Source organism: Seriola dumerili, unplaced genomic scaffold (assembly GCF_002260705.1).
Source record: "Seriola dumerili isolate Sdu_G_001 unplaced genomic scaffold, Sdu_1.0 BDQW01000291.1, whole genome shotgun sequence".
Lineage (NCBI taxonomy): Eukaryota > Metazoa > Chordata > Actinopteri > Carangiformes > Carangidae > Seriola > Seriola dumerili.
The window spans coordinates 92,384-110,828 of NW_019174546.1; the positions used below are offsets into that span (position 1 = coordinate 92,384).

General features: G+C 40.8%; 2 protein-coding genes across 3 annotated transcripts; one reads left to right on the forward strand and one right to left on the reverse strand.

Moving 5' to 3' along the window:
* Positions 1-375: 375 nt before the first annotated feature.
* LOC111230952 (rho GTPase-activating protein 31-like) lies at positions 376-12,073 on the reverse strand. 2 transcript variants are annotated; one of them, XM_022757856.1, is made up of 14 exons: positions 12,053-12,073; positions 11,079-11,477; positions 9,304-9,406; positions 9,012-9,156; positions 8,807-8,889; positions 8,390-8,497; positions 8,144-8,262; positions 7,862-8,036; positions 7,513-7,610; positions 7,125-7,196; positions 5,626-6,381; positions 4,395-4,603; positions 3,551-4,152; positions 376-2,571 (listed from the first exon to the last, which is right to left on the reverse strand). In XM_022757856.1, exons 2-14 carry the CDS (start codon positions 11,164-11,166, stop codon positions 1,197-1,199), a joined length of 3,933 nt encoding a protein of 1,310 aa, XP_022613577.1. In that variant the 5' UTR covers positions 11,167-11,477; positions 12,053-12,073; the 3' UTR covers positions 376-1,196. The 2 variants fall into 2 exon arrangements, with proteins under 2 accessions (XP_022613577.1, XP_022613576.1); XM_022757855.1 differs by lacking the exon at positions 12,053-12,073 and adding an exon at positions 11,739-11,787.
* Positions 12,074-14,399: 2,326 nt separating this feature from the next.
* On the forward strand, positions 14,400-17,146 carry LOC111231144 (zinc finger protein 691-like). The gene is made up of 4 exons (XM_022758155.1): positions 14,400-14,738; positions 14,839-14,963; positions 15,767-15,866; positions 16,111-17,146. Exons 1-4 carry the CDS (start codon positions 14,525-14,527, stop codon positions 17,076-17,078), a joined length of 1,407 nt encoding a protein of 468 aa, XP_022613876.1. The 5' UTR covers positions 14,400-14,524; the 3' UTR covers positions 17,079-17,146.
* The last annotated feature ends 1,299 nt before the right edge of the window (positions 17,147-18,445 follow it).

Below are 18,445 nucleotides of genomic sequence, written 5' to 3' on the forward strand. Positions count from 1 at the left end.
ACGTCTAGGGCCGACAGACGTAACGTTTCTAATAAACGCTAATCACAAATGTCCTGCTATCAAGCTAAAATAAATTCTTTCTACTACTCTCTCCATCCTTACTCGTTAACAAGAAATTATCTCCATCAAACACAATTAAATAAATGTTGTTTTTAAATATAATGCATAGATTTAAATAGTTTAAACAAATAAAGTTAAAGAACAAAGTTGAGTTAAAATATAATAATAATAATTTCCCCTAGGAGATAAATAAAGTATCTATCTATCTATCTATCTATCTATCTATCTATCTATCTATCTATCTATCTATCTATCTATCTATCTATCTATCTAAAATGATGATAATAATAATAATAATAAAGAACATACGCCATCTTGGAAACACCTTTTTATTCACATATTTTAAAAACATTAAACATTATATTTATTTCAAATGGCACATTCTATTCATCCCTGGTCTTTCAAATCTACTATTTAACCACATTTCTGCCAATCTTTTCTTAATACATATACTATATAAATACATATACTTTATATAATTACAAAGTATTGTATAATTATAGACGACTAGTGCAAACAGGAGTGAGCTGGAATTGAGGTTTATCTTTTTGCTTTTATCAAAATTGAGTTGTCCAGTTGTGGCATGTTTTGTTTTTCCAGCCCTCGAGTATAAAAGCTGTGAAAGTTTAGGGTTTAAATTTTTTATTTTTTTTAAATGGCAGTTTATCCAAATGGTTTGTAAAATAAGGAGCAGCATTTCACCTTTAATCCCACCTCACTGTGTGTTTGCTTTCAGTTTCCATGTTTTATTTCACTTAATATCAGTAAAATCACAATTGGAGTGTCCCTGTGGCCTAGGGGTTAACGTCCCTGATTTGACTCCAGCCAGGGACCTTTGCTACATGTCACCCCCCATCTCTTTCCTTTCATTTCGCAGTCAGCTCTCTGCAGTTCTCTGTCTAACAAAGAGGTAAAAACCTATTTGTTTTCTGGCTGCGCATCAAGTTTGTGCGTGACAGAAAAACCACTTAAACATCTTTAGTAGCATTAGATAGACAATACTGTTGTTGTAATTTATACTGACATAAAATCCACATTCAATAAAGATAAAATACAGCCTTTTATGCAACACGTAGAAAAATAGTTTGTACAGAAAAATCAGTTTTACTCAATATACAGACAAAAAAACCTGCTCACTACACTTCACTTCCCCAGTCCCTCTGCCTCTCCTTCTCCTTCTCGCACTCTTTCTCTTTTTCTCGCCTCATGGTTGCTATGGCAACAGCCTCGTCAAAGCACATGCTGTGGGGACTGTTTCTGCTTGCGTCCCTCGCAGCACCTTCATCCCCATCCCTCCTCCTCTCCCTCTCTCTCTCCCCTCCATCTTTCCCCTGTTCCGCTGCACAAACTCTGTCCTGCTCTGTCTGGACTTTCTGCCTGGTTTCCCTCCCTCTGTCTGCATCTCGTCTCTCTCTTTGCTGCTGCTGCTGGCGCAGGGTCAGGGCAGTGATTTTGCAGTGCTGAGGCTTCGGAGGGACCACCGGCACCGCTTTCACTTGGTAAACTTTCGGGTTTTTGGACACAACCAGCTTCCTACCTACTGCTCCTTGACTGCTGTCACTGTCCTCACACTTAGGTTTCTTCATATCAGACCTGGCCTCTTTTATCTGCTTATCTACACTTGGCGGTGATCTGAGTTGCTCATGAGCTCTCTCCTGGTCACAGTTCTCCTTTTCTGTCTCTTTTGAAACCACTTCTTCTCCGTGACGATGACATGCTTCTTTATTGACCGCATGCTTCCTTTGAATTGCTTCTCCTAGTTCACTTGTCTCTCTTTCCTCAGACTCTTGCTCTATCTCTGGGTCTGAGTCCTCCTCCACCTCTGGTTTAACTTCTGTCTTGTTTGCCCCTCCTTCCTCCACTTGCACTATTTTATCTCCGGAAACCTTTTCTTTCTGCTCTTCCTCCTCTCCAACTTTTTCTACGCCTGCAACACCATCCCTCTCAGCCTGCTCACTTTCCTCATCCTCGATCACTTCACATATAACATCCTCAAGTTCCTCCCAAATTTCACTGCTACATATTTCACTATCCTGCTCTTTGCCACCTTCGTGCATCTTTTCTTCATCTTTTTTGTCAGCTATTCCTTCTTCACCGTCTTCGGTGGGATCTTCCAACATCTTCTCATCACTTTCTTTTATTTCAAGAACCTTTTCTTCACATATTGCCTCTCTCTCTTTGCATACCCTCCCGTCCCCTCCCTCATCACTGTGTCTCTCTTTCATATCCCCTCCATCACAGGTTCTGAGATCTTCTCTGGATTCCTCTAATGAAACATCACCAATTTCCTGTGTTGTATAAATATCTGTGTGACAAGGTGGATGATCACTGTGAGGGTTCTCAACCACTTCCTTCTCATCCTCGACCTTGATAGTGCTTAACTCATCAATGTCATCATCGCTTGGCGGTCGAAACTCCATGCAGCAGTGTGATGACGTGTCTGAAGTCGGATGCTTTTCTTTTTCTCTTTTAACATCTTCCGTGATGTTGACATCTTCCTCTGCTGTCATGCTGCAAATGGATGACAAATAGAAACAGCTAAGATAAATAAGTGGGCATTAAGAAGATATCCTGCTTTTCAGATGAAGATTTAGGGGTGTGTAAGGTTACATTTCATTACATTTCCTTGGGCATTGGACAAAACAGTTGCTTTGTCCAGTCTTGTTCATTTATGAGATTGTGTGGAAACTGTTTATTTGATGTTATTTGGGAGAACTTTTTATATATATATATTTATATTTATTTATGTTGAGCTAAATGTACTGTGTGTTCTACTTCGTGCTAGGTAACAGCCACCATGTGTAGACCTTTTATGTCATTATAGCATCTGTTAAGTTTTACTTTAGAGAAAGAATAGATAGTCATGGTGGTTATTGGTGCAGTATATGTGCTGCTTAAGGTCAGATCCAGGGAAAGAGGGGGGTGGCAACAAGAATTGATAGACTATGTAAGGTAAAGTTGTAATTATGGTAAATGCTTAAATAAATGCAGCAAAAGTAAAAGAGTTAAAGTCATTTAAGTAACTTAAAAATGTCAGTTATACAGCAATATCTCTCTAAAACCACTGACTGCCGGTCGTACCAGACCAAATCAGGCTGTAGTGGCAAAACCCCTTTAGTGCATGGAACTCTGGGTGAATTTTATTGCTTATGAATTAAAATGTTCATTTGTATGGAGAAGAATATGTTATTTTTCCTTTCAATAATCTCACTTTAAACTGGCCAGATACAGTCACAATGTTAATGTACTCATAGGGCAGATATGGAGCAACATTAGCGTTTATTTGGTGTCAAGTTTGCGTCTATATGACAAATGTAGTTTCAATATCCCACTCTACTTTGAGCTCTGATTTGATTCCTACTAACTCCTAAGAGAAATACACTTCTTCACTAAAGCTTGCATTAATGTTATGAACTGACGACTTACACGCATTTTTAACCGTTGGATTCAGATGTATTATGTAAAAATGTAAAATAGGAACCAGTTTCACCTTTGCATATGGTTTTCTGGTTGCTCTCCTTGCTTATCATGTGTGTCTTCCTCTTCCTTATTCATCATCTGCTTTCCCTCCAGTCCTTCTCTATCTTCTTCATCAATCACTCCTCCCTGTTCCTGATCTCCAGCGGCCGGTTCTTGAGAGTGCAATGTCTCAAACTCTCCCTCCTCGGAGCTCTGTGATGGATCAACAGGAAGTCTATCTTGGGTGCAACTGTCTTGTGCATCAGTGTCTAGTTCCAACCCGGATAGACTGCTTAATAGGAAATCAGCAGGAAGGCTTTTATAAAACATGCTCTCATCTTCTTCGCTGCTGTAATCATCGTTATCACCGTGGTCCCCTTCATCCTCCTCTTCAGAGCTAGACTCGTCCGGTCCGTGGACAGGTGAGGTCATGTAAGGTAAGCTGAGGGATTTAGTGTGTCGGCTGTGTAGGTCGAGGCTGAGCGGCCTGTGTGGTTTTAACTCGTTTGGACTCTGGGTGGGTGTTTCAGGGTGTGGCAGCGGCTCTGCAGCGGGAGGAGGAGGCGGAGCTTGCACCATGACTTCATACTCATCGTCTGAGTGACCTGGAGGTTCGACGGAGAACTCGTTCACCTATGAGGTTAAGAGAAACATGAAGTGAAATATAAAATTTTCTTCATGAAAGCCTTCTCAGATCCTGACAATCCTGCTCTGACTGCTGGTTCTCTAAAGGTGAAAAAAATGTAACTTTTCTCAAATTATTTTTTCTATTATCTTATGCATACATACTGCGTCTTATGCTCCATGTGTTTGGAAATACTTGCAACCTTCAAATACCATTCAAACCTCATCTGTATAGATATAACAACACAAACCTGATAGGATGTGCTGCAGTCCATATGGTCCAGGACGCTGCAGTCCATTTGGTCCAGGAAGTCAAAGTTATCTTGAACGTAGCCAAACAGCTCCTGGTTGTCCCCTTCCACTTCAGTTGAGTTGAGGATGTCAGGAGCATCAAATGCACAGGTGTCTTCGGGCTGAGTCACCGCTGGCTGAGGATCATCTCGTTCCACCCCTTTCATTTCTGTGAATTAAATATAGGCATATAACATTAGAGATGGGCTGATGAGTGTAACATTTATATGGTTAGTTATAAAAGAATAAACTCAAATTCCAAGAATGCTGGGTTAAAAGAAACCAGTTCACGGTCACAAGGACAAGAAAATATCAGATAAAGATTTGTGTCTCTCTAATAGAAAGGCTCCAGCTAAAGAAAGACCAGGAAAAAAAAAGTCAAATATTACCTTGCACTTGTCTGTGCATTGAAATTTTATAGTATTTCTGTTCATCATGGTTATTCAGTGTCAGTTGTCAAGTCCCATTGTCTATCTATTCCTCAATTATTTATATTATTAGTTCGTACATTAGTTCGTAAGGATTCACAGATCAAAAGAATCAAAAGCATTTTTCATAAAAGGCTGTGAATATTGTCATGTAAAGTCCATTGCAGACAATCAGGAAACTTCTTCTACTATATTACTTAAACTATTTTTTCAATTTCCGGCTGAGGGGCTTTGGGTATCCTTGCTTTTGTACGTTGTCTGCCCAGTTATGAACTCCTAACCAATGAGTGAGCCAGCTGACCTTTCTCTGCCTAGACAAAAATCTGATTGGATAACTCTGTTTGATGGTTTTAGCATCATTTCTAAAGCTGCTATAGCAACAAGAGTAATGCTAGTTTTTAACTGTTTCTAATTCACAATTAAAAACAGGGACATTTTCGAGGATGGTGACATCTGGCAATTGCTTTCATCCAATCTATCCAATATTTGTTGAGATATTTTTTGCAAAACCACAAAAGTCAACCTTATGGTGGTGCTAGAGGAACAAGTTCAGGGATCACAAAAGTAATTGAAGGATTCATCCTCTGGGGACCTTGATTATCTGTACCAGATTTTATGGCAAAAGATATTTAAGATGGTGGACTGATTTAATCAACCAGCTGCTTAAAAAGTAAATGATATTGATAACAGTCCAGTCTCAGATTAGTCTAAGCCCAAGTATTTAAAGTAATGGCGATCAAGGTTATGAAGTAGAGGGAATTACCCATGTAGTCACTGCTGTAGTCAACATATTGGTCATTATTTTCAGCATCTTCATCGTCTGGGTTGGAATTGACGCTTTTGGCTCGTTGCTCTTTGGACACACCTCCGATCACCAGCTCTGGCTTCCAGCTGCTATCTTCTCTCACCTCCTCTTCTCTCTTCTCCTCCTCTATTGCTCCTTCAAACTCTTCCTCGCCAACACCACCTGCCGCCGCTGCATTCTCATCCACGTCCACAATTCCCTCACTGTCTTTCTCTTCCTCCTCAACTTTTCTGCCTTCCTCCTCCTCCTTCATTTCCATCTCTCTGCTTTCCTTCCTCTCCACCTTGTCTCCTTCCTCCTTACCTTCCACCCTGTCCCCTCCATCCTTATCCCTGCCACGATGGATGACCCTGTTGCTCCCGCCCCCCTGCAACACCCCTAATGCCAGGTTAGAGGTGATATGTAGTGGCACAGTAACCAAGGTGGGTCCTGTAATGTGCATGGCTGCTCTCCATCCTGCTTTAGTGGAGAGTCCCGGGGATCTTGACTGGAGAGTCTCATTGCCTGTGGACCCTAAACCCTCAGGGTCAAGAGCAGTGTAGGTGCCCTGGGTCCCCCCACTCACTAACCCTGTTCCCCTGCGGTATGTCACAGCATATTCGCTGCCACCCATTGCACCGGAAGAAGCTGGAGCTTCTGAGCATGGCTGAGGTGAGGGTGTGACATTAGGAGATGTGTTGATGGAGGGAGGGCGCTGAGTAGAACGTCTGGAACCTGGAGCGTAATAGAGAGATAAGACCTGGGTCACAAGAAGTTTAACAGTTCAGTCTAGGTAAAAATATAACTGTGAATCTGTGAATCTTTTGTATGGGTCTGTACACACAAGTTAGAAGTACTTTTTTCCCCCACTTCTCTTTATATTGTTTCATTTTTGTGTGCAGGTTTTAACAGTTTCAAGCATTAAAAACGACACTGGACAAAGTCAGCTAGAAAGAGAATTTTCTGTGTCTTTCCATGTTCCAGTTACTCTGAATAATCCACAAGCTTCATTGTAAATAGGTTTCCCTGGAACTGTACTTTCTACACATGAGAACAATCCCTATGAAAACTTTTGAGAGCATGTTCTGCTGATGATTCAGGGTAACAGGGACGTTGTCTCTGGAAAGACAAGTCCCACTGAGTTTTTCAAAAGCCATTTTTTCAATGAACTCAAAGATTCACAGGCGGATATCTCAAAACCTAAATTCATACAATCAAATCTTTCCTCATGATCAAACACCACTTGGGGCTAAGTGAGAATTTTAACTTATTATAACAAATTATTATTATCATTATTCATTTTAACTTTTGTACTTTTGGTGAACTGATCCTTCTAATAAACCCCAGATGGATGGAGTTTGCGTGTATAGTATTAAGTGTATAGAATGAAATAATTGTTTTGTTATGTTGGAATATTTATGGTATTTATTCATATTGAATCACAAAATGACTTGTGACTCGTGTGAGAAGAGCAGCACCTTCATTTGGATACAACGGACTGCTGAGGGAGTCCATGCTTCTTGCTGGTCTCAAAGAAGCCCTGTCTTTCTCTGGAAAAAAAAAAAAAAAACATACATAAGAGTGGGATGAGAGGGAAGCTGTGAAAACTGATTATATAGAAACTTTGAACCTCCTGTCTGAAACTGCCCCCAACAACTTGGTTCTAAATCAAATTATTAATGCTTATAACCTCCAAAGGTTTTAACCTCAACCTTAACATTATCAGAAAGATCATACATTTAATTTTGACCTATAAGAATTGAAGCAGATTATGATCATCAGTTTTTAACAGTTTTATCAATTTCCTACACCACAGTAGAAGTTAATACTCCAACTGAGAAAAAGGAACATGAGAAGGTTTTGTACCTTTAGCTGAGTGTTTGTGCCTTCGCCGCGGGTCTGGGAATCGTCCTCCGATGTTGAATATGGACATCCACTTCCTGCCCTTGAGAGATCCTTTCCTCCTGAGGTGAACAAGACGGACATTCACAGGGAAATGGTTTATACAGTATGAAGAACGCGATGGTAAACCTGAATTCCACCAAGGAAACTCAGAAACTTGTTTTTCTAAGATGCAGTTTCTTGACATTATGACATAATGTCAACATGCTTTACTTTACCGTGAAGTTTAACACTCTGCCTGCACAGGAAAAGGGTAAACATAAATTTGGAATGTAGTGTGATGACACTGCTGATAAATGGACGGTCTCCTCACTTGTCTGTGCCTTCAATGATAGCGTGGTAGGGTCTTATGGCGATAGGACCGTCTCCTGGACTGATGTTCCCAAAGCTGGGGCAGGGCTGAGAGGAAACAGACTTGAAAAACCCTTCATCCTGACTGGACTCTGCTGATGGGGAGGGGAGGGACTTCCTTCTCTCGGATGATACACCTGAATACGGCAGAAGAAAGAGATGAGGCAGAGGTGAGTGTAAGCCGGTCTCTGTGTGTGTGTGTGTGTGTGTGTGTGTGTGTGTGTGTGTGTGTGTGTGTTCTAACCTTGCTCAGGAAACAGCTGAGGGACATGTGTGAGGATGAACTCCACTACAATGGACTGAACCCTGACCTCCATGAAGGCCGCTGTACCGTTAAACCCAGTCGCCTCAATGTCCTTTGACCTTAACATAGAGATTGATTGATTGAACATTGATTGATTGGGTTGCTAGTTCAGTGTATTGCTCAAAGGCCCTTCAGCAGCAACAGAAATACATAAGATGCTGATCTAGGCCACTGATATTAGCACACCTGAGCAGGTTGGGGGCCCAGACGATGGCCAGGTTTCTGGCGTGCATGTTGGTCTCTGAGGAATGTGAGGCCATTCTGACAAGATGATGCATGAGGAACTCCAGAGTCCTGAAGGAAATAAAGGTGGAGACTTAAACCTGCAATAACTGCCAAAATAAATAGACCGTAAATTGGCTAGATCACTTTTTTTTCCTGAATAGTGAGGACTTTGTAAAATGCTAATATGAATCCAAATTAGTCTTTAAGTAAAAATAATGGAACTAAAATGTTATATCCACTGGATGGTATAACTGCAGACTAAATACCAACTGTCACCTACTTGTTCGAGAAAGAAAAGGTTGGTTTTACTTTTGGCTTAGTTGGAAAATCTAAATGAGATTTTAAACAAGGCATTGAGTGAGCTGCACGAGACTGTACCTGTAATGAAGTGTTGGTAGTTCTTTCAGAACATCTCTGATCTTTACCAGCCTCTCCTCCTCCAGCTGGATGGCCACAGCCTCCTGTAACACAGACACGTGTTTGAATCAATATGAAAAGACAATTCATCTCTTTCTATTAACTCCATGAACAAACAGGAGGCGGGGGAAATTGTGTGAAATGTTTGTGCGTCCGTGCTACTCACAGCGAACTTGTCGTACAGCTGGTATGTGAGCAGAGGGTTCGGCAGCTCTCTGAAATAAGCTTTACACAGAGAGCTGACACAGTGGATGTCCTGCAGATACACATCTTTGTTCAGATCTGGATTCCCGTCGTTCTCAAACTCTCCCCTAGTTTTAGAAAAAGAGGAATTCATTTTAGAGTATGTTAACATAACCACAAACACATACTAATAAAAACGTAGTAGAGTGTACATTTAGAGATATAGGGTCAAACACACAGCTGCACGCACACACACATACACACACATGACTTGCCTTAGTTTCTGTATGTTGGACGACACTCCGGACAACCTGTAGATTCCATCCACGACTCCATGATGCTCAACAAATTCACTGCAGCATCGCAAGACCTGAGGAACTGTGTCACATGACTCAAATTAATGACCTGAATATTCACATGACAATAACATGAATCATTTATTAACTTCGATTATGAACATACACGTTCAGATTTGTATGTATTTTGTCTGTGTGTTTCACATGTGATAGTCTAGAAGCCCGTTTTTGTTGGTTTTATGTCAAACAAAAAGACGAAATAATACCCTCACACTGCTGTCTCCTTCCTAGTATTTATTTTGATCTCCATAGACACCTGAGGAAGACTGATTGGGTTTGAAGGTGGACTACTTTTTGTCCTTTTGTGTAGATTATTGTTAACCAGCACCTACAAATAATTTATGGACGATTATCAAATACAAACAAAATATATTGTACTATGTATTACCAAATTGTCATAAAAGCAGTGTAATCATGTACAGCATCAAAATCATGTAAGACAAAATACACAAACTAGTTGATATAAATATATACAAGTATATAAATTAAATATTTCATAACATAAATTATATCATGAAAGCATTTTTGGCAGCGTGGCTCAAGGGATGGCAATGTTAGTACAAACTATTTTTTAATTGCCATGAAATTTTGTGCAGACATTCACGGTCCACAGAGGATGAATCCTACTCTATCTAATCCTAGTCATCCCCTGACATTTCTTCCAGTGCCACCATCAAGTTTGTATCTGTGGTTTTGAGTGAAATGTCTCAACAACTATTGGATGGATTGGTACAAACATTCATGTCCTCCCTCAGCATGATTTGCAGTAACTGTGGCGATCCTCTGACTTTTCATGTTACGCCATCATCAGGTCAAAGTTTCAGTTTGTCCAATTCTTTGGTTTACGTCCAAATACCCGCAGAAGCCATGACGTTCCCACCCGCCTCTTCTGCATCTTGTGTTTAGTGCTAATTAGCAAAAGGTAAGTATGCTAACACACTGAGCTATTATTGTGATCATGGTGAACATTGTACCTGCTACACATCAGCACATTGTCATTTTGAGCATGCTAGCAGTAGTTTTGTTTCTATCTAAAAGAAAATCCGCTCTTAGATGATAAGAAATGGCAGGGTGGGCGGTTAAAGAATACATGGACTCCTGTGAGATATGGAATAGCAGTATGTACTCACATGGCTCACTATAAAATGAGTAGTTACCATTTAAAGCATTAACGTAAACCGGGTGTGGTTAGTGATGTGTGTTGACAAAGAAACTATTTTGCATGTACTAAGTCTTTTTTTGGCTTCATATCTGTCTGGGCAGTGCAAAATGAGAAACCAAGCATTTAAAAAAACATGACAAATATTCTGACCAAATAACAGCGATTACCAAGTTGCTACCCATCAACCTGCTGAATATTTATTTTTACAACTATAGCATGATATTTTAGTGGATGTAATTAAATATTCACAAAAACACACTTATGGTTTACCAGATTACTCAGGATATGGAGTACATTCATATCTATGCACACACTGTTATATAGATATTGTTTGATAATTCAGATGTCTGTGGTTAAACACAGTTGAGATTAAATGTACATGTATGGTTATTTATCTGTACGACATGGTGTTTAGTATGTGCTGTACTGCCTGTCGTGGTTACAGGCAAGTCTGTGGAACAGAGAACAACAGAACACAATACAACAGGACTTTTTTTTGTTTTTTTTTTTGGAGAGGGGTTCGTTTACTTACTCTCTTGAGAGGAGGCAGTCAGGTGCTCGAGCAGATCACATCCAAACACCTTCTCTTTGTTTCCACCTCTTCTCCGAACTCTTCGCATCTCTTCCTGTCTTCTGTTTCCACCTCACATTCAGACCGGCCCGAGCTGCTCAGATTGTGACTGTCAGACTGACTTTCTGACTGTCGGCGTGGCTCCTGGGTGTGTTGACCAACTCGGTTAATGTGACAATGACTTTGTAGAGGTGGTGCACATTTCAGAGATTTGACCGTGCTGCTGTTGCTGCTGCTTCTGTTTCCTTTACTTCAGTGCATGGTTGTTGGGTGCAGGTTGTTTCCTCTGTAAGCTGCGTTGCACTGGAGTTCATATGTTGAAGCTGGTATGTTAGGACATACTTTGGTTCATCTTCCACCCTGAAAAAGCAGAAATAAAGGTTTATTTGTGCAAACAGCAGCTTCACATTGCAGAGAACAATCTCCCACCAAAATCAAATAACAAATGGCGATGAATCCTCAGTATGCATATGTGGTTCCTCACTTCCCCCTGATGCACTCAATATATTTTCGAATGAAAGGCCACACCCTTGCCTCTGAACTTCTCCTATTGAGTGAAGTGAGCCTCTGAATCTTTCACTCCGGCCACACTACAATGTCTCTCTGGACTGGCGGACCCACCTAAACCTCCAATCTCAGCTCCTGCCTGAAGACTGACTTCATTACAGACCCGGTCTCTGTCCTACTTGCCCACATGTCATGGCCACCGCGGCCCCTTTTTTCACTGCAGCGGAAGTCAAGCTCTGTTTAAGCCTGAACATATAGACACACACTGACATTCGAACTCGCTGCCCCATCCCCTCCATCTTCCTGACACCTGCCGCTGCTCTGCTGTTGTCCACCACCCCTCCCTGTCTGTCCACTTTGAAGGAAGAGTTTCAGTGTAGAAACCTGAGAAAATAAACAATTTAAAAAGAGAATACGAGTGTCCCTACCTTCACTCTGCATCAGCACGCAAGAAGCAGCATAAAATGATGACGCAAGAAAACCACTAAACTTCCCCTGTTAACTTCCTGAGTGTCTCTCCTTCTCTTGCGCTTTCTCTCTGTATGTGGCCCACGCTTTCTCCGCCTCTGTTGACTGAGTAGGGAAATCAGTTCAGTGTATCTGTACAGTACATCTATTTCCCTTTATGTGCTGTGTTTTTCTCAGTGCAGGCCAAGTTCCTTGTATGTTATTCACCCTGACAGCAAGATATGGATGCTGAATGTAGCTACAGAACAGTTCAACTGAAGAGAAAAGACAAATGTTTGACTCACTTCCTTTGGTTGTGTCAGTTGTACATGTATGCTATGTACCAATACTTATCACTGCAAACTAAAGCATCACACAGAGCCTCAAAGTACCACAAACTGCCACACAGTACCTCACAGCAAATCACAAAGTGCAACGAAGACTCAAAAAAGTACCAATGCAAACAGTCACCACAGTGTATAATACAGATTACTTCAAACTGCTAGAAACTGATACCATCCAGTGCCATTGATTACTACAAATTATCCCAAAGGCCCAGAAATTACAACACAACAGAAACTACAGAAATAGTGTGGGTCCCCCTGGAGCTCCTGAGTCTCATCCTCTTCATGTAGCACACCTGTCATACCCAGCAGCAGCAGCAGCAGCAGCAGCAGCAGAGGCCTAACCATAACCCTAAACCTAACCTAACCTAAGCATAAGCCTAAGCCTAAGCCTAACCCTAAACCTAAACCTAAACCTAAAAATAAATCACAAATAGGCTCCCAAACAGTATCACACTGTACCACAATGCAAAGAGCAAGTATCAAAATTAGCACAAAGCACAGAGAATATGACTACACCACATAGTGCCAGGAGTTTCACAAAAGAAAAACAAAGAAGGCCTGCCATTAAATCCCACAAAGTACAAAAATAACCACAAGGAATCACAAATAACATGACTATAAAAGAGTACTTAAAAAAAATTAAAAACACTACAGGCATACCACAAGTTACCACAAAGTGTAATCCATATATGTGACATTTGGATGCAATGTAATGCTGTAAATTCAATTAGATATTGTTGTACTTTATGATATTCTTTGATACTGTTAAGTATATTATAACCCAGTGTGGTAGTTTGGGCCCGTATCTCTTTCTACAGCATCCGGTTATTATACAGTATTCCGAGTATTTGGCTAGCTGAGGTTAGAGTTTATGATACAAGGTGTTTATAATAATGTGTTAAATCTTCAGATTTTTCAGTGATAGTAATGACAGTCCTCTGCTTGGCAACGACTTACTTCTAAGGCACTCTTTATAAAGTTTTTATAAGTTGTAACTAATGCCTTTAATAAATCATTTACCCATGATTTATAGAGCTGTCATAAGCCATTAATAAGATCAGTTGAGACCTAGACATTTTCCTAATTTGTTAATAAGTTGATTTTGGTCCAAATACTCCATGTTTCCAGAGGGTAGGTCCATTAGTCTTTTTCATAACCTGGCAACTCAATCTGATGTACGAATCATTAGCAAATGAGTCATTAATGGTTTATAACATCTATACCTTGAGGTCCATATCGCTTCTATCAGTAATCCTGCTATTTAAATTTTGCCATACGTGCAAATATCAGTAACACCTTTCTTTTTTATTCCCCCTGTTTAGGTTCATAAACATTACACAGAAAGTTTATAACATACTATAACGTAGTTGTAAGCAGGTATTTGTTTATTAAAGTATATTATAACTCCTATTGTCACCCATATGTGGACGTTGGGGTATAAACAGATAATGAATGACAATGTACTGTAGTAAAACAGAAATTAAATAACAATAAAAATATACTATACTTTCATAAACTTTTCATGTGTCCCTCTATTTGCTTACAACTACATTATAGTGCGTTATAAACCATTAGATGTTGTATCATATGTAAAGTGTTGAGTATCTGTAGTCACCTGGGTTCAGCGTGAGTTCTGACAGTGCGCATGTCATCGCATATTTACGGTAGTACTATGTCACCTGTGGCTGCCAGGGACGCTGCTGTGGTAACCTCGTTTTACATTCCTGCACGTCCCATACGGGCGGCAATACAGTTGAACTAACATCCGACTAACGTCAAAAAAGCACACAAAGACCTTTCGAGGTGTATTTAATTCATGGCAGCAGATGTAGAAGTATGTTAGTTCAAAGAAAAAGGTCGTCTATATTCAATGCGAGGAACAGGAGAGCGAGTGACACCGCTCGTACGAAGCGCAAGGGGTAATAAAAGGAGCGAACCTATCCCCGAACCATCCGCGGAAGAAATTAACGGCTCACTTCCAGTTCCCAACAACGATGAATACAACATTCTGACCAGCAATTTGTGTACGTTTATCCTGAAAGTGGGTCACATACAGGCGTGGATATATTTATTATCATTTTAATAAGAAGCTGAGGTCATTGCAAGATGGAGAACTGCAGCTTCCAGAGCCAGCTGCTGTCCGTCATGGAGGTGCTGGCTAAGGCGGCGGTGGCGGAGATCAACCGGCGTGTGGATGATAGCTGCGCGGTGCTCCGGCTGGAGGTGAGCCAGAGCCGGCGGGACATCGACCTGCTGAAGAGCAAGTGCGAGGTGATGGAGGCAGAGCTGAGGAGGACCAGGATGAGGGCCAGGAGGAAAGGTGAGGAGGGTTGCATGAGATTATTTACTTGTCAAGTTACTGTCTGTAGTTCCTGCTTTTCAAACGTGGAGACATGTGTATCTTTGTTCTTCTTCCTCAGTGTTTTATCCTCCAGCCGGTGAGAGATTTTCTCCTTCAGTCAAAGTAGTTTTGAACAGAGAGAGACAGAGCGCAGACTGGGACAGACAGATGATGGATGCTGAGGCTCAAAATCAACCCCAGCAGGTATGAGCACTGCATCATTTTATTTTGACTGTATATTGATCAGTATATAATCAGTATACAGACATATAAATAAGAACAGAAAATAAATTAATTCTCAGACATGAGAAGCTGAAACCAGAAAATGTTTGCCATTTTTGCTTGACTTTAATTATGTCAATAATAATGTTAATTGTTTTCTATCAATTGATTTATTAACCTCACTCAGTAGAGAACACCCAGGACATCTCTTGGCTTAGGAATCAAACAGTTTGTTCCCATTTGTGAGCTAAGAAGAGAAAAAGTGATTAATAGTTTAGACAATGAAACAGCAAAAACTGTAAATAAATTAATAAATAAAAAGCCGAGGGTTGCAAACGTCCTTTTGTTCAACCAAAAGTAAAAAAAAACAACAAAAATACCTACAAATATTCAGTTTGTAATCAAATATGACAAAGAAAGGCTAAAATCTACAGACATTTTAGCATTTTTCCACTATTCTTGCATGAAAAAGACTCAAATAATGAATCAATTATCAAAAATAGTTACAGATTATTTTTCTGTCAATTAATTAATCAATTAATCAACTAATCAACTAATCATTCCAGCTCCCAGAAATAACTTTAAAACTATAAACACTTGTATGTTACTGTATTTCATTTCTTCATGAAGTTCATTTCTATTTGATGATCATATACTGTATGTGGTCAGTGTATTGTACAAATAGTAGATGGGTTTTCCCTCTACTTGCACAACTGGTGTGTGTTTGTGTATTTATCTGACTCCACAGCGTGTGTGTCGTATTAATGCTGAGCCTGGTGTTGCAGTGTGCAGACATGGAGCCCGCTAATGAAGCTGACCACATACAGATCAAAGAGGAGTGCGCAGAGGAGGACCTGTGGAAGAACGACCCAGAGGACGAACACAGTGAGTGTGAACACTCTTCAGATACACACAGAAACTTCCTTTGCCCGTGTCGACGCTGTAGTCACACACAGTCTCACACATAGGGCTGAGCAAAGTAGTTTCAGGTGATGTTGTTACTCAGCGGACATTGACTGCATTACCTCACCATGTCAAGCAACAGTGCTAAAGATACGTGCTGTGAGAACCCAAGCTCACTGAAAACCTCTACTTTAATATTATATGTGGTTTCCTTGTTTTTCTTTAGTCTCTGGAGCTGGACAGCCGGCGTACTTCAAAACCTCACAACCTGCCCAGACTGACGGCTTTGTGAACCGTTACCTCTCAGCTGAGAACCCAGCAGACCCAGAATCTCTCGTTTCCCCAGCGGACGGCTACACCGCTTTGAAGGAGCAGCAGCTGAACACAAACCAGAATGGGACAGAACTCGTAGTGAAACATGAGAAAGAGGAAGAGCCCGATGAGAACGCAGCTCCTCTCGATTCAGGCCACAAGTTTGTGACGGAGGAAGGTGACGATCAGCTGTGGTCGTCCAGTCTGTGCGGAGATGCCGGTGATCCGAGCTCCTCCTATGCCGGGCAACAGTTTGAGCAGATTCCCACTGTGTTCACACCTCAAAGCGGCCTGCATTTGGAAGATATGGCACCCAGAACTCACTCAGTAGGGAAATCACATTGTGTCACGGTGAATGTATCACGAGCGAAAAGACGAGCCAGAACACTGGGATGTAAAAGACCACAGGCAGATGAAGGACACAGTGCTTTGTCTCAGATTAACTCCGTGGATCAAAGCTCCCTTCCTCAACAATGTCTGCATCAGTACAGAGACGTTGCACCTGCTGTGAGGAACCCGGATCAGGATCCGATGGCGCCGAATCCAGCGGCCTCCTCGCTCTGCGGGCACAGCCGCAGTGGCTTCGGCCTGGCAAGGAGGATGAGGACGCCCTGGAGGTCCGGCATCGGCGAGAAGAGGTTCAGCTGCACGTACTGCGACAAAAGCTTCATGAGGTTCAGTCAGCTCAAAGAGCACCTGAGGAGCCACACGGGGGAGAAGCCGTTCAGCTGCCTGCAGTGCGGCCGGAGCTTCACCAAGCAGTGCAACCTCATCAGACACGCGGTGGTCCACAGTGGAGAGAAACCCTACGAGTGCTCGCTGTGCGGGAAGTGCTTCACCCAGCGCTCCAGCCTCAAGTCCCACCAGAAAACAGCTCACTGAGTTCAGAGTGGTTTATTTTATACATCTGATTCCTGTGTTTGGTAACTTTAAGAAACATTTAACTGGAGCTGGGAAAACATTGATTAAACTGTTTTAATTCTATAATTATTACATTGTCATTATTATGTTTGTTTATTTATTTAATATTATAACATTTGATATAATATTGATATTGTAAAAACAGACTAGTCTGGAATTGTAATACCATAATTAAGCTGAAGGCTGCGGCTAATAATTATTTTCATTATCAATGAATATGAGAATTGTTTTTAAACGTTTTGTCTATAAACGGCCGGAAAATAGACACAAATGTCCATTCTAATTTCAGACACACCAAGGTGACGTCTTCAGATGTCTAGTTTTGTCCGACCAAAACCCAAAGATGTCCAGTTTACTGTTACGTGTGACAAAGAAAAGCATCAAAGTCTCATAACTGTGAATGTGAAACACCATATATTTGATATTTTAGCTTAAAAACAATGATTGATTAATTGACAAATCATTGCAGTTGTAATTTAGCTCAAAGGGCCATACCAGCGTGGTTTTAAGGTTGCACTACAAATCCTATGTACTTCAAATTTTTTTTTTTTAAATGTATGCGGCTGCCCGATACTTAAGGTTAAATACATTAAAATTATTAAAACACGATAAATGGTCAGTATCTGATCTGCAGGAAATGGACTAAGATCTGCAGAACCACTGGTATGGTCCTTTAATTGTGTATCTTCATGTTTTTTAATACTAGTTTGGTCAACATATCAATGTTACTGTTGTTATTTTTAGAAATGATCTTGTGTATAAATATGTTTTGAAATACACCAACAGTCATATTGTCACATTATATTGTAACGTCACAATGAGTTGAGTCAAGAGAAACAGTTTAAAGACACTAGAGGGTAAACCAGACACTGCTGCTGCTATCTGGTTGGACAGAAACCAGCCAGATAGCAGCAGGTGAGCTGGTCAGGCTCTGACACACTAAAACACGACCAAGTCTTTCCATCCATATAGTCCTCCAACAGCTGTTTACCTATTTAATTCTACACAGTATGAAAATTAATTAGCAGATTGAAATTTCCTCAAGTTGTGTAATCCATCTCATTGAAGACATCTTTAAGAAAAACAAACACTTCGCCCTGTGACTCTCAGGGATTACTAATTTGGGGTACAAACCAGGGCCAGGCTGGTCTAAGTAGACTGGTCATATATTTCTTACCTGGAGAAACCATTTGATCAGGATGTAAAGTCTGGATCTTTTGACACCAGTCGTCCACATGATGACTTCAGTCTCAGAACTTGCTAATCAAAACTGAAAGCAAAAGTTTCACATTTATTTTCAAACATATACGATTTTCACTGAAGGTTCA